Source organism: Carassius auratus, chromosome 17 (genome assembly GCF_003368295.1).
Source record: "Carassius auratus strain Wakin chromosome 17, ASM336829v1, whole genome shotgun sequence".
Lineage (NCBI taxonomy): Eukaryota > Metazoa > Chordata > Actinopteri > Cypriniformes > Cyprinidae > Carassius > Carassius auratus.
The window spans coordinates 19,241,666-19,260,543 of record NC_039259.1 but is presented as its reverse complement, the minus strand read 5'-3'; the positions used below and the strand labels follow the sequence as shown (position 1 = coordinate 19,260,543).

The 18,878-nt window shown below is 36.9% G+C and overlaps 1 protein-coding gene across 1 annotated transcript in view; it reads right to left on the bottom strand.

Annotated features, from left to right (window-relative positions):
* Nucleotides 1–18,449, bottom strand: part of LOC113117535 (serine-rich coiled-coil domain-containing protein 2-like) — a 33,152-nt gene extending 14,703 nt beyond the window's left edge. The window contains exons 1-6 of the mRNA XM_026286276.1: nt 17,846–18,449; nt 16,513–17,027; nt 13,147–13,420; nt 12,812–13,020; nt 3,686–3,785; nt 527–632 (exon numbers count right to left, since the gene is read on the bottom strand). Of these exons, the coding sequence (XP_026142061.1) occupies nt 527–632; nt 3,686–3,785; nt 12,812–13,020; nt 13,147–13,420; nt 16,513–17,027; nt 17,846–18,434 (1,793 nt within the window). The 5' untranslated portion in view covers nt 18,435–18,449. The remainder of the gene's footprint in view (nt 1–526; nt 633–3,685; nt 3,786–12,811; nt 13,021–13,146; nt 13,421–16,512; nt 17,028–17,845) is intronic.
* Between the last annotated feature and the right edge of the window lie 429 nt (nt 18,450–18,878).

The following is an 18,878-nucleotide window of genomic DNA, read 5'->3' as shown; positions in this document are numbered from 1 at the left end:
ATTTTTATTATTAAATTAATACTCTGATTCAGTAAGGATGCTCTAGCAGCAACATTAAACACTAACTAAAGCTTAAAAAGTGAAAACAAATCAACCACTCTTTTAAATATTTATATTTCATAACAGCCTTTTTTTGCATAAAGACTTATGAGCATAAAGACTTAAAAATATTTATCTTACAAATATTACTGACCCCAGACCATTACATTACAACTAAATTACATTAATTATTTGGGGGAATTTTTTTTGTTGGTTTTATGCTTGTGCTTCAGAGTGAATGAAATTAAAAGATTTAATATAAACACTATTATAAAATGGACACTTCTAGTCCTGGATGCTAAATAAAATATGCCACTTACACTAAAATAAAATGTATGGTAAATATACAAGTATAAACATTTAAATAAAAAAAATAAAAATAAAAAGAGCCACTTATGTTAAACACTTGATCTTGATTCCGGTTTGTATTTTAGAATCCAATCAATTTCCATGTTTAACTAGGAAATACATATTCCAAGGCATTCACCTGTTGTCATTATGAGCATGATCCGTTCCACTCCATCTCTGCTGTCTCCTCCTCCATTGAGCCGGCCGGCCCCCCCTGTCAGAGCGCTCAAAGTGGGCCATCCCATCTGCATGCACAGAGGGGTCAACAGCAGTCAATGACAAATAAACAAACGCATTGAACAAGTGCTCAAAACCCAATTCACTTTAAACCACACAATTCAGTTAGTCTCCAAGAAACGCTCAGAAACAGACATTCTTTTTGGAAAAAGAAGATCATCTTTCTCTGGGAGGTTGTGCAGTGTCCTTGCAAATGCAGAGCTCTTAGAGTTTCGATACAAAGCACTCACACCGCCTGAGGCGAGATATCAGGGCAAACACTAACACACTGTCTCACACACACAAGCACTCTCTCAATCTTTCTATACACTTCTAGCACAAAGTAAGACAGCAAGTAGAACAGACAGAAAACTAAGCTCCAAAACAGACCTGCTACATTCCTCTTGTCCTTGCAGTCCGGTTCACTGCCAGAGCCTCAAAAACACACTCGAAAAACAATCCAAAACTCACCCACACGAATACAAATAAGCTAACAACTAAAAGCAGAGCTTGGTCTGTTTTGACAGACACATCCAAAAGAAAAGGTTGAAATACAGCTGGACAAAAATTCCCCCAAGTTAAAAATTCCAAAGTTTTGTGGTGTAGAACTCCCAAAAAAACTATGCAGAAAACTTTTAAAAAGTTGTGTCAAACTTCCTACGACTTCCTCACAGGCCACCCGAGAATCTGCAAATCCGATGACTTTTCCGCCCTGTTGGAACGAGGGTGGTGTGTGTGTGTATGAGTTTAAGAGTTCTGGAAACTCCCTGGGAAGATTTGACCAGAACCAGATGCATCCAGAGACACACAGCTTTAATCCCTGAGCCGTGGGGCCATCAGAAGAGAAGGGGAACTGATGGTGGTGCTCTCAGCCGAAGTCAGCACAGCACCTCGGGCAGGGTCTCTTCTCTGGTCACAGGAACTAGCGTCAAAACAGCAGGCCTTCCTGCCTGCCTGCCAAGTGGACGGATCGACCATGGAAGGAATGAAGGAGGGAAGGAGACAGACAGACAGGGAGGGGACAGACAAGGGGGAGGGGGCTCTGAAGTCATCTATTCCCTCCTCTACTTCTTTCTGGCTATGCAACCCCTCTCACATGACCGCAGGGCATGATGCCCGGGGCTATAAATACAACACACACATACCAAACACACACACACACACACACACACTGCTGTGTAAAACTGACTGGTTCCTGCTGATGGCACAGACCAAAACACTGAACGTTAACATGACACCACACAAACACAGAAACGCTCAAAAGATTAACATGAGGCAAACAGCTGAAAGAACTGTTTCCAAACAGGAGTCATTCATGAACTCATTCATTTAAATGTCATTTATAAAGTGTATGTACGAAGTCTATTGTTTGCCATCTCTAATGGAATCTGCAGAAACCATAACCACCCCGTGACTTCACTTGCACATTCTCTAACAAAATCACACTCTCAGATTGAAGAAAACAGGAAGCCACGCTAGGACATCCTCTTCCAAAACTAAGAGTCTCACTTGGATGATTGAGTTGACATTCGGTATGCAGTATTCCTGGCAGGGGCTATTTTCAATAGTTACACAGGCACTATTGTTTGTTTTTAATGTTATACACATGAATTTGATCAACAGCATGTGCCATTACAGGACAGTATGTACAATATATATCATATATACATATATATCAATGTACACTTCCATTCGAATGTTTGGTGTTAGTAAGATTTTCTATCTTTTTAAGAGAAGTTTTCTTAAGTTCACCAAAACTGCATTTATTTGATTAAAAATTACAGTAAAAACAGCAGTACTGTCAAATGTTTAACAGTTTTAAACAGTTAAACAGGTTTAAACCGTTTTCAACTGTAATTTAAATGACAGTTTTCAGTGACTCTCCGATTAATAGAGAGAGAACATGAAAAGAATAGGACTTAAGCTAAACAAAATCTCTTTTAATGTTACAATTTAGTTTCACTTTTGATCAATTTAATGTGTACTTGCAGAATAAAAGTATTAACTTTTTAAGTAAAAACAGTAGTGTATAAGGTTACATTAATAACTAATTTAATCTTTTTTGGACTATTTGTCAGTTGACATGCAAAGTCAAGCAGTGTTCTTCAGCATAACTTGCAAAACGTAGTCTAAAACTATTTTAGACATTTATGATATTTTTCTAATTCTTGATAATTATATATGCATTTTATGAGCTCAAATTAATTGAAAGACTAAATTAAATATTTATGCATTTCTAAATTCATGTCACATTACACCACTAATTAATGAACTGCACAGAAGTCAAAAGGGGACTAAAAATGAAGAAAAACTTTAAATAGTTCATATGAAATAGTTATTTTGAACTACTGTTTTAGGTTATTTTCCTATACGTTTTTGCTGGGGGGAAGTAACCATATTTATTAAGCTTTAACTCAATTCATCCATCAACCATATCAAAAACTAAAGCTCCAAACAACAGCCAGCAGTCTTGTAATAAATAATCCAGAAAAAGCACTTCTCTTGAAAAATAATACATAACATAAAAAAACACAAGCTGCTGGAAAATAAGTCTTGGGTTCGCCTGCCATGTCTCTACAACTTTATATTCCACAAAATATGAATTCAAATACAAAAAGACATACTGAATCCAACTGAATTCTATGCTGATAAACTGAATTCAATGTCTTGATCACATTTAATTGATTAAAACCACACTGAGCTGCAGGAAACTCTGACATGGCCATCTCTACAAAAGTCATTCACATTCAAAATAGTTCACAATTTTCACTCGCACTTGGCAGTGATCAAACATGATTAAATCTGATCAGCTATCATTATTTTTACAAACGGAAGATGAATTAATAAATCAAAGATAAACACAAGGATGATTATATTACAAATTGTTTAAAACAATAAGACAGACATTCATTTATTTAGTAATTTATTAACCAGATCTACACGTTTCGAGAGAATGTTGATGCAGAGGTGATCATATAAAACTTTCCATATTTGTAAGCAATTTAGATGTCAAATAAGGCGGCAGTTTTGGTTTATTGAATGATTGCTGGTTATACTACTCAATTACTGTGTGTGTACTAACCATGGAGTAAGGCCCCGTCCTCTGGCAGATCCACATCAAGCATGAGGTCATCATTTTCCAGATCACATGAGCCAGTGTTATCCAAGTTGTTCAGAATGCCCTGTGCATGAGAAACAACCAATGAGAGAGAGAGTGTGTGAAACAGAGATGGGAAACTGCATCACGTTTACCAAACAAGGCCTTTGTGGAAATTCATCCGCACTGTTTATGAAAGGACGATCACATAAAAGAAAGGAAATGCATAGATACACCCACTAGATGCTACATGAATACAAACAAAACGTTTTTCGCTTCACGTGAAGAGCATAACTTTTCAGGCCATCTGATTATGTGAAAACGCAAAAGCATGCCAAGGTGAAAATCAATATGCCTCAACAAAACCTCAATTTGTCCTCAGACAGAAAATGAAAGAGGACATTTCAAACTGTGTGGCAGACGCACAAGGGGCAGTTATAAGCTTTTGGGGCACTTTTTAATGCATTTTAAAGCTATTCTGAACATCAAGCCTGGCACAGAGAGTTCAAAAGAAAATAAGCTCTTTGAAAAAAGATGTTCTCCACATTTCTGTGCTAAAATATTGGTAAGAAATACCATAAAACAAGGCCTCACGGCTTAGCCTTGATTTGTACCAAGCAAAGAAATTACTCTGATGGGACTCATCTTAAAAGAGTCGTTCTGAATTGATTTTGAGGTTAGGAGTAAAATTTGAAAGCAGGAGTGAGTCTTAAAGACCTGGAACCAATTGAAAGGATATTTAGCTCATCTATTTCACGATTCATCATTTACAAAACATACAAAAAGTACTGCATATTACCATCATTTATCTAGTCATTTAACCATTTGTTTGCATGGAGAACAAAATTGCTTCTTGGTGATAAATTTACATAAATTGGACTTCTAGAAGCAGGTCTTGAAAACAATTGTTTTATTAATTAGTCACTTGACATTTAACAAATGCTTAACATTGCACTAATTGCAGGGACATTTACTATAAATCAATGGTAGGTTAAGTGTCTTGTTCAAAGGTTCAATCCTGGGAATAATTCTTGGTACCCCTTCAGCTAAACCCTGCTGTGGTTCGAACCTGTGCCCTTTGTGTGATTTGACAGTTATGTTGTTTTTAAATACAGCTTTTTAAATCCTGATAATGAGTAATTCTGAAGAATTATGTCACACTAAAGACTGGAATAATGCCTGCTGAAGATTTAGTATTATTGATTTTAATGTATTTTTAATCAAACAAATGCAGCCTTAGTGAGCATAAGAGACTTTCAAAAGCTTGTTACTTCATATTACATTGAAACTATTATTAAAGAAATAGATTACTCAAGGTATTTATCCCCTGGGATGCAAATTTTAACTGGGGACCCCCTCGATACACAACTGGACTAGTTTTGGGCTAGTTTGGAGTAGTGATTGGGTGGGTTTTCTTGTGAAAACCTGGCAACCCTGCTGCACAGCACCACACGACAACTGTCGCGTCCGGTTATAGACACTGTGTAATGACAGATGACTGAGGACGATGTTGAAGGATTCGCAGATCCTCAGTACCACTGACAAACATATTATCTTGTAAAATGTGTGGTAAGTACTGCTGGACCATAGTATAGGGTACGTGTGATCGCGAATCTAGAAAGTGATAGTACAAATAAAAAAACGATCGCGCATTCAAAGTGGGGGGGGGGTCACGATGCCAGAGCAACAACATGATGTCTTTCAGCAATCGGCGGTGGACGATGGTATCATCTATCAGCCACTTAGAATGCCCCGTGACGATGTGGGAAGATTTGCATAATGCCGCCCAAATGTTCACGCAAAGTAAGGCGGTGTAACATTGATTCTCGCTTTTCAAGATGGCACCATGTTTTTGAGACACTGTGTGTTTCGTCGTTTAAAGCAAAAAATACTTTGTTTGGCCTTCCAAAAAAATTACACAACTAAAAATCAGTGGTTAAGTTGTATTTACAACACCGTTCCAGAACATTTCAATCCAAATATTCAGATGTGTGCAGCACATTTTAAGGAGGATGAGGACTGTTTCCTGCGCCAAAACATATAAATACAGTATTTACAGTCATTATAATCCGTAATTATGTCCACACTGGATGCAACAAATGCCTTGTTTGTAATGGGTTTTATTGTTAATGTCTTGTCACCCTGGTGTTCTGACCAGGACATGCCATAACAGTATGTTAAGGGGCATAACATTTCTGTCACACGCTTGAGGCATTCAGCCAATCACAACGCACCAATTGGTCAATTAGAGCACACCTCACTGTTCATAACGATGATCAGCAGATTGATTAAAAAGATTTTACACTATGGAATGATTCATTCAAAAATCAGACATTGCTACTTATGTCATTAACTGCTTAAAGACAGCCAAGGCAAAGTCAAGATTTTCAAAGTTTAATGACTTTATAATGACTACTTCTGCCTTTTTATCCCACAAAATGGCTGGAAGACATTTAATAGTGTGCATGAATCTTATAGACCACTTTTTTTGTCATTTTGGTGCTTAAGAGTCCTGGACATCATTCATTTGCATTATTTTGAAAATAATAGCCAGGATATTCCTAAAGAAAAATCTTCTTTTGTTTTCCACAGAAAAAAAAGAAAAGAAATGATGTGTGGAGTAAATGATGACAGAATTTTCATTTCTGGCTGAACTACCGCTTCAAGCTATGTTAAATACATTGGCTTTTCTAAATGGGGGACTTTCTTGCAAAAATAACAGTACATTATCAAACTTCCTGCATAATTTCCCATATTTCATATACAGCAGGCAGCTGGGGAAAGAACCGCAGTACAAATATGCTCTCAGCATACTTTAGAAAACATTATCAATCACGCAACTGCGATACATTCACAGAACAAAAAATGTCTCAAGTCATCTAAGCTGACAAGATGTGCTTCAACCCCATCGATCATAAAAATATGTACTTAAAGAGAGACAGACCCCTCTCCTGGACATTAATACATACACACAAAAAAACTGTCTTACAAGTGTACACGAAATGTGTATTCAAAGCAGCCAGAGTTGATACACTTCACCTGCACACGTAGTCTCTCAGGTCCCTCTCTCTTTCTCTCTCTCTGACTCTCTCCGTGTATAAAGGGGCTTAGTCACGGCAGGTTGCTTCAGAGGAAATGACATTTCACTGCGCCGGACGGCAGCTTAGACACGCAGCCCAAGCCCCATCAGCACTCTCCTCCTGTGCTGAAAGAGCCAGAATAACGCAGCCCATTTCACATCGGCCTGTGCGAATCAGCCGGGAAGATCGGATTAAAGGTCTCTTTAGAGCCTCACTGATACAGACAGAACCCCAGATAACATTTAAGAAAGGTCCTATCGGACAAGCACAGAATCCTGATCACATTTCACACAATCTTAGTGGCGCGCTCGGGAGTGAAACATCATATTTCGCGGGATCAAAAGGAATGTGTTTGAATTCCTGAATCATTTATATTACATACAGGACACAATTACTTAGACACCTACAGACATACTTTGAACAAAGCCAAACTTTCAATGGTACGTATATATATATATATATATATATATATATATATATATATATATATATATATATAGATATACATATATACATATATATATATATATATACATATATATATATATATACATATATATATATATATATATACATATATACATATATATACATATATATATATATATATATATATATATATATATATATATATATATATATACATGCATATATATATATACACATACAAAATACAAAGGTTCATGTGAGGTTTATTAATGTTAAGAAATGAATACTAATTCATCAAGAAACATTCATTTACTTTCATTAAAGCTGCGGTTGGGAACTTTTGACGCTTTAGCGGTTAATAAACAGAACTGCTTGCGTCTTGCGGAAGAACATCGTAGCCGGAACTACTTCTCTCTGTTTATGTCTATGAAGAATCACAAAGGTACTGGGTTACTCCGCCGCGGTACCCCAGAAGCAATCTAAAATAGTCCGAATATAAACACTTATTATAGGTGCACCCTAGTGATTCAGGACAAGCTAAAAACACGGTTTGGAAAATGGATTCATGGTGTACTCGCTTATTATATACATTTTTCTACATTTTGAACACAAACAAAGTTACGGACCACAGCTCTGATTGGTTGTTTCTTAACGGGAGAGATGCATTTCTGAAAATGGCAATAGGACCACTGGGAGGAGCCAGAGGAGCTTTATTTTTTTTAACAGATTATCTGTCTCATATTCTACTGTCAGGACATAATGACAGGTTTAACAAATATGTAAAAAATATATTTTTTACAAAAGTTACCTACTGCAGCTTTAAGCATATTTATTTTGTTTGTGTTTATGGTCAAAAACACTTTGTAAAAAATGTAGATTTACTGCATTCTAAAATATAATCAGTACAAATAGTTACAAATGTCATGACACTTTGATTCATGTATTTTTACAATATTCATATTTGAATGTTGAATGATTTAGTGAAGTTTTTAAATGGGCAATTAATATTTATTTTATTGTACATAATAAATGTATGCAGGTTTCACAATTCAATTTTAAATACAGTTTAGATCTCTTTCCCCAGCAAACACTAGCTTCAATGTTTTAGTATCATGCATTCAGAACACCGCCATCACCTCAGAATGGAAAAAATGTGGAAAACACGCTTCATCACTGCCTGAGACTAAACAGCTTTTCAGCTTTCAGTTTGTGTTCCTGTCACCCTGAATATGTGCATTAGATTCGATTTCACATACTGGTAGAGCCACACAGAGCTCTGTCAAGCATTGCACACAAAACACAGGCTCTGAGACTTAAGAGTGTGGTGGCTGTGTGAAAGAAAAGCCATTGAGAACCGTAGGTCTCAAGGAGATCAAGCAAAATAAGAAAGTCAATAAACCAGTTAGCCTAATAAGTTAAGAGCTGATTAGAGATGTTAAATATTTATAAAAAATATACAAATCCTGTTTACATGTATTAGTGAGGTTAGCAAAAGGTAAAGCTTAAACAATGATCTATAAATCTCAGCTAATTAAAGCTGAAACAGCAGCAGATAAAAGCATGTCTCAGAATCACTTACTGTGGTAAAAACAAAGGCTTCTGCACCTAGATCATTTAGCAGCTAATGAATTGGCCTTTAATTGCCTCCTGCAAGACAGACTTTATTTAGAACAAACAAACAACCCTTAAAAAGGCCTAAAAGAGATAAAACACACAATGGTTATGCAATACAAATTCTACAATGAGTATACAATGTAAGGAAAGAAACAATAGCTTGCGTGTCTTGAATCCATACTGCCCCTCGTGGCCCTATGTACAGAAATAATTTTAATAGCAATGCATTTCACCAAAAAAAGAAAGAAAAGAAATTCCTAAAAAAACAAAAAAACAAGCATACTTTTTTTTTTTTGCACTTTTCACTCTAGTTCATGAATTTTTAAACATAAAAGGGCCTAAAAGAGATAAAACACACAATGGTTATGCAATACAAATTCTACAATGAGTATACAATGTAAGGAAAGAAACAATAGCTTGCGTGTCTTGAATCCATACTGCCCCCTCGTGGCCCTATGTACAGAAATAATTTTAATAGCAATGCATTTCACCAAAAAAAAAAAAAAAGAAAAGAAATTCCTGAAAAAAACAAATGTTTTTCACCATGTGCATAAATTAAATAGCCAAAATGTGCTTTAAAATTATTTACTTAACACTGAAATATTTTAACATTCTAGCAGACTTTATACCAATAAAACACAACTTAACCTAAAATAAGTTCGTAAAATAATACTTGGCCATTAAACCCCTTCTTGAATCAGGCATGCATTTTTACTATACAAATAAATGCACCCTTGCTGAGCAGAAGGGACTTCTTTAAAACATTAGAAAATATTACAGATCCCAGTCTGAACACTATGTGTGAATGCTATAATAAATGTATTCATTGAGCTGTTGTAATTAATATCCTTATTATTGTGTTTTATTTTACACAACAACAGTAAAATTACAATAATAAGATTAATTATTGATGGAGTTCTAGCGTTTTCTCTGCTTTTATTTGGGCAGAAACACACAGGAAGATCTCAGTGCTTCTTGTTGACAACAGCAGATTTATAAACTGCTTTCATTATGAAATTGGGAAGACGTTTGTTGTACGTATCGCACTGTCACATGCCTTGTAAAAATTCATAAAAATGTTACTAAGCAACTAACGAATAACACTGTTGCAGTGCAGATTTTCCTTGCACTTTGGACTCTGAACCCTGGCGCCAGGAGCTCAATGCTTCATGCTTCATGCATGTATTAGAGAACACAACGTTCTGCAGTTTATTTAATTGTTTAAGGCTCCATGATTTCAGCCATCATACAGTGACCAGCATTCGGTGCACCCGTATCTTTCAACTATTTTTAATAAATTTAAGTAAATGTAATTATGAAGTTTATGATATAGAACAAAAAAAAAAACTTAATTCTGCAATACACAGCATTAAATTGTATTCAGACCTAAACTAAACCAAACTTTTAAACTCAAACCACCTTCTTAAACATTGCAAGTTGCAACCTCCAAATAAAGACTGGCATCACATCACCTGGTCCTGTTAAGGGTAAGATCACATCAGACGAGCTCTAAATAAAGCCCAGCCTCTGTTTCAGTATCCATTAGAGCAAAGGGGTCTTAAAGGTAGACAGCTCAAGGAGCTAAAGGAGATCGAATTAATCATTCTATTACAGTGCATGAGACTGCCCTTGATTTCCTTGAAGATTCATAAAGACGCTGCCCTAAGATCTAGAAACAAGTTATGCATTAAATTTGAATACTTTTTTGGGTGACACTTGTTTTAAGAAGCACCACAAACAAGAAACGTGCAAAATTATTTTTGCAGTACCTACAGTAGACCACAAGATGTCACTTAAAGCCCAGCTCAATCTAAAATCCACTCCATACAACTACATCAGAGGAACAACCCACTCAAGTATGATAATGACTCAGCTGCACTCAAATGTATATATGCCTTGCTTACATAATGTCTGAAGCCAGAGTCAAGTCAGCACGTCTGTGTGTGTGGGTGCATTTGTGTATCTGCTACAGGACAAATCTGATCACTCATACAGCCTCAGTGAGGATCAGTAAGATTTGTAATGTTTGTTTTTTTATGGAGTGTCTTATGCTCATCAAGACCGTATTTTGATCAAAAATACAGAAAAACAGTAATATTTAATTTTCAGCAGCCATCACTCCAGTCTTCAGTGTCACATGGTCCTTCAGAGATCATTATAATATGAGGATTTATTACCAGTATTGAAACTGTTGTTCGGATTTTTTTGGAAACCCGTGGTACTTTTTTCTTTTGATTCTTTGAAAAAGGATATAATTTATTCCAAATCGAATTGTTTTCTAACAACAGAAGTCTTCACTATCACTTTTTTGTATCTATTTTTATCTTAATTTCTTAAAAAAATAAAAACTTGACCCCAAACTTGTGAATAGTAATCTATATTGCAACACAAAATTACAATTAGGAATAAACAAGGCTCTTTTTAACTTTTGATTTATCAAATTTATCACGTGGCACTGAAGACTGAATAATTATGCTGAAAATACAAAGGAAGAAATTATATTTTAGAAGTTTATTAATGAAGAAACATTATTTTAAATTGCAATAATATTTCACATAATTATTTTTTTCTGTATTTTAATAACATAAATGCAGCCTTGATGAGCATAAGAAACTACTTTTTTTTAAAAAAATTATTAAAATCTTACTGACCCCAAAGCTTAGAACAAAACTGTATATGAAGCACCACATTTTTTCTTATTGTAAATTCGTGGGGAGGGGGGGTGTTTTTTAAAGAACCTTTCATAAATTCTATTGCTCTTACTCTCTGAAATGGTCTGTGTTATTCTTATAGAGGGATGTGATCCAGAAAGTGTGTGGTTAATTTGGTGATCTTCACTGCCTGCTCAACAGAGCGTTGCACATACAACCTCTTTCTCTGTATTCCGCTGAATGGAATCAGAACTTAACCAGGTTAAGTGGCACTGTGTTGCATTCCCACCTGATCAGGGGCTTTAGAAACAGAAGAGATAGAACAGGACCTCTGTTCAGATGGTGGGACCCAAAGTCCCTAATTAGCAAAGATATAATTAGCAGGATAGGGACAGAGAGATCCCGTCAGACACACACAAGTGCACATATTAACCAGCAACAAGTAGCACAGGAGTGAGGCGTTTATCAAAACACACGGCGGGCAGAGGAAAGGTTACAAACACCCACAGGGTATGGAACAGAACAGCTTGCTGAAAGTCTTGCAGAAGCCACATTCAGTCACAATGTTGCATTCATTTCATAATGTGAGAACAGTTTAGGTGTAGTTAAAGGTGGGCTGGAAATGGAAGGTCCAAAGAATTATTACTATTATTATTTTTATTATTAGCAGTCAAAAACATGGCAAAAAAAATTATAATAATAGTAAATTAGCAAGAACAACCATATCAAACAATATTTGTATTATTAGAAGCAAAAACAAAATAACTTGTCAAAAATAATCATAAATATTGTTATTAGCAACAACAAAAATAATTATTAAAATGCTACTAGTTTATTCACTACATTTCTTTTTTTTTCTTAATTTTCTTCAATGTATTTAAATGCACATTGCTTACTGCACAGTGGACATTCTAGAAAAGTGTATGCTAAATGCATAAATATAATATTATGATTATTATGATTATTATGATGATTATTATTATTATTATACTAATAATAAACAAGCAAAAGCTACCACATTAAACAATATTTAATATTTTATTATTATTATTATTATTATTAATCAAAAAATTACTTATCTGCAACAAAATAGTACATAGTAACAAAAAAATAATTAATAAAGAATAATTATCTTTATTCACTACATTTTTATATGGTTTTCTTGATTATATGTTCTTTATTTAAATGTTTAATGTACATTAGGGCTTGTAGAAAAACTAATGTTAAATGCAAAAATGTAATTTAAATGGTTTTGACATCACTACACCGTAGTTCCATCTCGGCACTTTTTCTAAGGGTAGTTCAAACTAATTTTGTGAGGGTATGAGTATACTCACAATGCTGTTGAGGTCTGACTCATAACTGCTGCAACGGTGTATGAGTGTGTTGTGCCCCAGCGGCTCCATGCCCTCCTCATCCCACATGTATGTTCCTCCAGAGCTGTTAGAGGGGGAGAGCTCCAGAGAGGAGGTCGCATGACGATCCATGTCAGGGGACATGAGCAGCGGCCCACGGAGCAGACCACCCATTAAATCTGCCTTGCCACCTGAGAAGAGACGTAGTATAACACAGCATAAACACTGAATATGCTTGCCACAATAGGACAATATTTTCAACGCTGCACTGTTTGTCAGATAAGTGCAATAATTAGATGAAAAATATTCAGCTATACCCGCTAGACCAATCCCAGTCCAGTCCATGGTCTCTTTTAAGAGGCCCTGCAGGCGAACTTGGGTGGGTGTGGCCACAGCATATTTGTTTTGAGGAATGCCATTCTGCAACTGATTCCCTAGATTATCAAAGTCATCTAGAAACTCTTCACTGGTGTCATTCCTCTCCAGAGAAGATGCAGAAGAGAGAGACATGTCCTCCATTCCCTCCACAGTGTAGCTGAGGTTCCCATCCAGCCCTAGCTCTGTCACAGGCTCCTCTGGGGAATCTGATGCCTTTCACATATACAAAGAGGAAATAAAACTATTTAAGTGCAATGCAGTCATGTTTTGATAGTTTGACTTCTCTTGTGGTGGCACCAAAATACCCTTTTTGCTCCAGTAGAGCAAATATTTAAAGACATTACATATTCAGCAAGCCTGCAAACACCTAAATCAATGACTAAGCAAAGCATTTTTGGCAAATCCAGATAATTATGACCGTTATAGTGCCACCTATGGTCTGATTTTCAGAAGACCTTGTAAGCTTTTTTAGAATCATCTGTTGCATGTACTTACCTAGTTTCAAGAAATTTAGAGTTTTCGTTTAAAGGCTTTTGAGTATAATTGGCCTTGCCCGTTTAAAATTACCCTGTTATAGCTAACCAAAGTGTAAAGGTCATTTTTTATATATATATATATATATATATATATATATAATTATTTATCTAGAAAGTGCAGAGTATTGTACTGCAATGGTTTGGTTGAGACTGAAAACCTAGGACAAGTTCGCACTTTTTAGACAATCATGAATAATTAATGAACACTTTTGATTGACAGCAGTAGTTCTAGAGGCAAAGATGTCTATCATATGATATAAATATCATATGTCTGTGTGAAAACTGCAATATACAATATAAGTTTAAGCCTTTGAAAAATGCGATATCACCCCCAGTGGCTGATTTCTTTCAAATTTCCCACAGACCTTTAGGGCCATGAGTCGAACATGCCCACCTAGCATGCTAACCTGGTCTAACAGGTGATCAATGGCAGCCAGTTTTTTTAAATACGCAAATGTTCTTATAGACACTTGTGGTACATTGGACAAAGACCTTGCATACCAATTTCATGTTGACAGGACATATGTTTGTGTAGTTGTGTAGTTGATTCAGCCTTGGTAATCTCCCATAAAGACAAAGAAGTTATTGAGAACCATTTAAGTGAGGAGTTAAATAACATAAGTGAATGGCTGATCGAGAACAAGTTGTCTTTGCATCTGGGGAAAACCGAATCTATTCTATTTGGTTCAAAAATAAGGTTGAGTAGGACTCCTGAGCTCCAAATTTCCCTGGGTGGCAACCCAGATTGAAGCTAAAAATTGTGTAAAATATTTAGGCTGTGATTTGGATAGTTCTGTGAGTGGAGAAAGTATGGGTCAAATGGTTATTATAAAAGTGAACCAAAGAATTAAATTCCTGGCACGTAAGGCTCAGTTTCTAAATACAGAAATGTTAAAAATGTTAGCAAATGCTTTAATTCAGCCACACTTCAATTATGCCTGTATTACATGGTACAGCAGCACCCCAAAGAGGATAAAAGTTCAACTCCAAACGGCACAGAATAAATTAGTCAGGTTGATGTTAAACCTCAACAATAGGAACCATGTCGGCCCTCCTGAACTTAAGAAATTAAAATGGTTGACAGTTGAAAACAGGGTGAGATAGCTGAAACTGAGATTGACACTAAAGATTTTGTATATTTAAAGATTATTTTAAGCTTATTAGGAACTCTCATTAGCTATTCAACTAGAGGTAGTGCCACAGACATAGTTCCTAGTAGATTTAAGAGCTGTTCGGGGCAAAACACCTTCTTGTTCACTGCAGCAATGGAATGGAACAAACTCCCAGTTGAGATTAAGTTAAGCCAGTCAGATCATTGTTTTAATAGAGCATGTGGTGAATGGTTGCTAAATGCTAATTAGATTAAATTTGTTATGTGATCTTAAGGAATATTTATTATTGAAGTGTATGTATTTGTTTATTTTATTTTTATTTTTCGGATGTGATTGAATGTATAAGGTACCTTAGTCATCTGTAGCTTGCCTGACCATCTTTATCAGACTACAACGAGGACCACAATGGAAATAAGTTTTTAACTTTCTTGTGTCATCCTCGACAGTTCTGATTAATGTATAATGTCACTGTGATGACTTCATGTTATGCATTATTTTTTACTCTTGTGGCACATTGGACAAAGACCTTGCATACCAATTTCATGTTGACAGGACATATGTTTGTGTAGTTGTGTAGTTTATTCAGCCTTGGTAATCTCCCATAAGGACAAAGAAGTTATTGAGAACCATTTAAGTGAGGAGTTAAATAACATAAGTGAATGGCTGATCGAGAACAAGTTGTCTTTGCATCTGGGAAAACCGAATCTATTCTATTTGGTTCAAAAATAAGGTTGAGTAGGACTCCTGAGCTCAAATTTCTCTGGGTGGCACCCAGATTGAAGCTAAAAATTGTGTAAAATATTTAGGCTGTGATTTGGATAGTTCTGTGAGTGGAGAAACAAAGGGTTATTATAAAAGTGAACCAAAGAATTAAATTCCTGGCACGTAAGGTCAGTTTCTAAATACAGAAACGTTAAAAATGTTAGCAAATGCTTTAATTCAGCCACACTTCAATTATGCCTGTATTACATGGTACAGCAGCACCCAAAGAGGATAAAAGTTCAACTCCAAACGGCACAGAATAAATTAGTCAGGTTGATGTTAAACCTCAACAATAGGAACCATGTCGGCCCTCCTGAACTTAAGAAATTAAAATGGTTGACAGTTGAAAACAGGGTGAGATAGCTGAAACTGAGATTGACACTAAAGATTTTGTATATTTAAAGATTATTTTAAGCTTATTAGGAACTCTCATAGCTATTCAACTAGAGGTAGTGCCACAGACATAGTTCCTAGTAGATTTAAGAGCTGTTCGGGGCAAAACACCTTCTTGTTCACTGCAGCAATGGAATGGAACAAACTCCCAGTTGAGATTAAGTAAGCCAGTCAGATCATTGTTTTAATAGAGCATGTGGTGAATGGTTGCTAAATGCTAAGCAGTGGGAGTACTACTATCCCTCTAAGTTTTAAGTCTCTACGACTTAAAGTTTGGTCTGCCCGATCAGTTTTAGGTGGGGTATGCTGATCCTTGGCCATTCTAACAATTACAATAAATAAACAACAATTAATAAATAATAAAGTTGTGAATAGTGGTAAAATGACAAAATCTGACAATGCTTTTTGAAACAATTTCTTTAACCACTGCAAAAAATGTTAGACCGTAATCCAAAATCTTAAATTATGTATGATAATATAAATTATAGAGTCAGGCACTTACATTCTTTGTGGCACAATGGAGCAACTCGGGAGTGAGAGGCGGAGTAATAACGTCACTTTCCATTGGGCTCCTCCCAACCACTAGAGGGCAATGCAGTTTGGAAGGAATTGGTCGATTTAGCTTGTAGGCCTGTAATGAGGGATTTGTCAGCACAGAGTTAGGCACAAGAGTCCTTTTTATTGAATTAGGAGGAGTTAAACTCTCTGAAGAAGGAGTCCCAGCAGGTAGTCTATCTGTTATCCCCTTTCCAAATCCCAGGCCACCCAATCCGAACACTAGATGGCCTTTGCTTAAGCTCAAAGGAGATTTGAGTCCAACTGTTCGTGGAGGACGAAGCTGTGTATTAGCAAGCGGTTTGGCTAGCTCCACTGCCTTGTTGAAAGAGTAGGAGCGCGTCATGGGTGTGGTCGTTGGTGAGGGCAGTTGTTTGAAGTGAGTGAAGCTCTGAGAACGCACCATGTAGTCAGGCATGAGCAACTGCCGTGAGAGGCTGTCGTTGGACTGGGACAAACGGTCTCTGGAGGTGCTTCGAGTAGAGCTAGAGTTTGCTCTTGGATGCTGAAGCCCTGAAGGGCTTGCTTGGCTCGGTGAAGACCCCAGAAATGAAGTCCCATTTTGAGTTGGCCTGGAGCCTGAGCTTTTTTGGGATAGGTCCTGACTTTTGGAGGTTGGGGTGATTTTAGAGTTTTGGGACTTTGGTTTATGACTCGGGATGGATTTAGGGGATTTGGGTGCAGGTTTGGGGCTTCCAGTAGACAATGAGGCAGCAGATTCTGTGCACTTTGGATGCGGTAGTAGAAGGGCTTTTTAACTCCCTACTTCCTGGAGAATGTTGGGAGCGAACTTTCTTCTCTTCTGGTATTGTGCCCTCAACTGGGTTTGAAGGGTCCACCGGCCCACCACTATCCTTCCTCCATTTCATGGAATAGGAGGAGGCTCTGACCACACCATTTGGCCTAGCTGGCGGATTCTTGTCCTCTTGAGTGAGCGCAGTCTGGGTCGTACCATTGGGAAGGGATGAGGAGGTACCATTGACAGGACGGGCACCAAATTTTGGCAATCTGGACACCATGGAGGACTTACTGAGGACCTTCTGTTCCATCAGCAAACAGCAGAGTCATGGATGAACACTAAAAAAAAAGAGACCTAAAGAGAGAGGCACAAGTAAAAAGGAGCACGTTATGGAAAATGTATTAATCTTGTAACTTAGTCAACGTCATGGGTGTGGTCGTTGGTGAGGGCAGTTGTTTTGAAGTGAGTGAGCTCTGAGAACGCACCATGTAGTCAGGCATGAGCAACTGCCGTGAGAGGCTGTCGTTGGACTGGGACAAACGGTCTCTGGAGGTGCTTCGAGTAGAGCTAGAGTTTGCTCTTGGATGCTGAAGCCCTGAAGGGCTTGCTTGGCTCGGTGAAGACCCCAGAAATGAAGTCCCATTTTGAGTTGGCCTGGAGCCTGAGCTTTTTTGGGATAGGTCCTGACTTTTGGAGGTTGGGGTGATTTTAGAGTTTTGAGACTTTGGTTTATGACTCGGGATGGATTTAGGGGATTTGGGTGCAGGTTTGGGGCTTCCAGTAGACAATGAGGCAGCAGATCTGTGCACTTTGGATGCGGTAGTAGAAGGGCTTTTTAACTCCCTACTTCCTGGAGAATGTTGGGAGCGAACTTTCTTCTCTTCTGGTATTGTGCCCTCGACTGGGTTTGAAGGGTCCACCGGCCCACCACTATCCTTCCTCCATTTCATGGAATAGGAGGAGGCTCTGACCACACCATTTGGCCTAGCTGGCGGATTCTTGTCCTCTTGAGTGAGCGCAGTCTGGGTCGTACCATTGGGAAGGGATGAGGAGGTACCATTGACAGGACGGGCACCAAATTTTGGCAATCTGGACACCATGGAGGACTTACTGAGGACCTTCTGTTCCATCAGCAAACAGCAGAGTCATGGATGAACACTAAAAAAAAAGAGACCTAAAGAGAGAGGCACAAGTAAAAAGGAGCACGTTTATGGAAAATGTATTAATCTTGTAACTTAGTCAACACAAAAAAGTATTTATTTTGGCATGAAATCCATTTGTCATGTGCAGTGATATTTTATACATTACTTCTCAAACAGCATTTGATCATTTAAACATTATTATGCATTAAGATTTTTGTCATCAGATAACTTAATAAATCACATGCTTTAATTTCTTTTTAACATTTATTACTTTAAAATGAACTAATCAATTTGGGATAAACGTGTTTAAGAAATAAAACATGAATAATGAGGATGAAATGTAAAATCCCTTGAACTGGACTGTACATTATATACTATGACTACATTTTATTCTTAGGGAACAGAACAATGGACAAAAACAATACATCAACA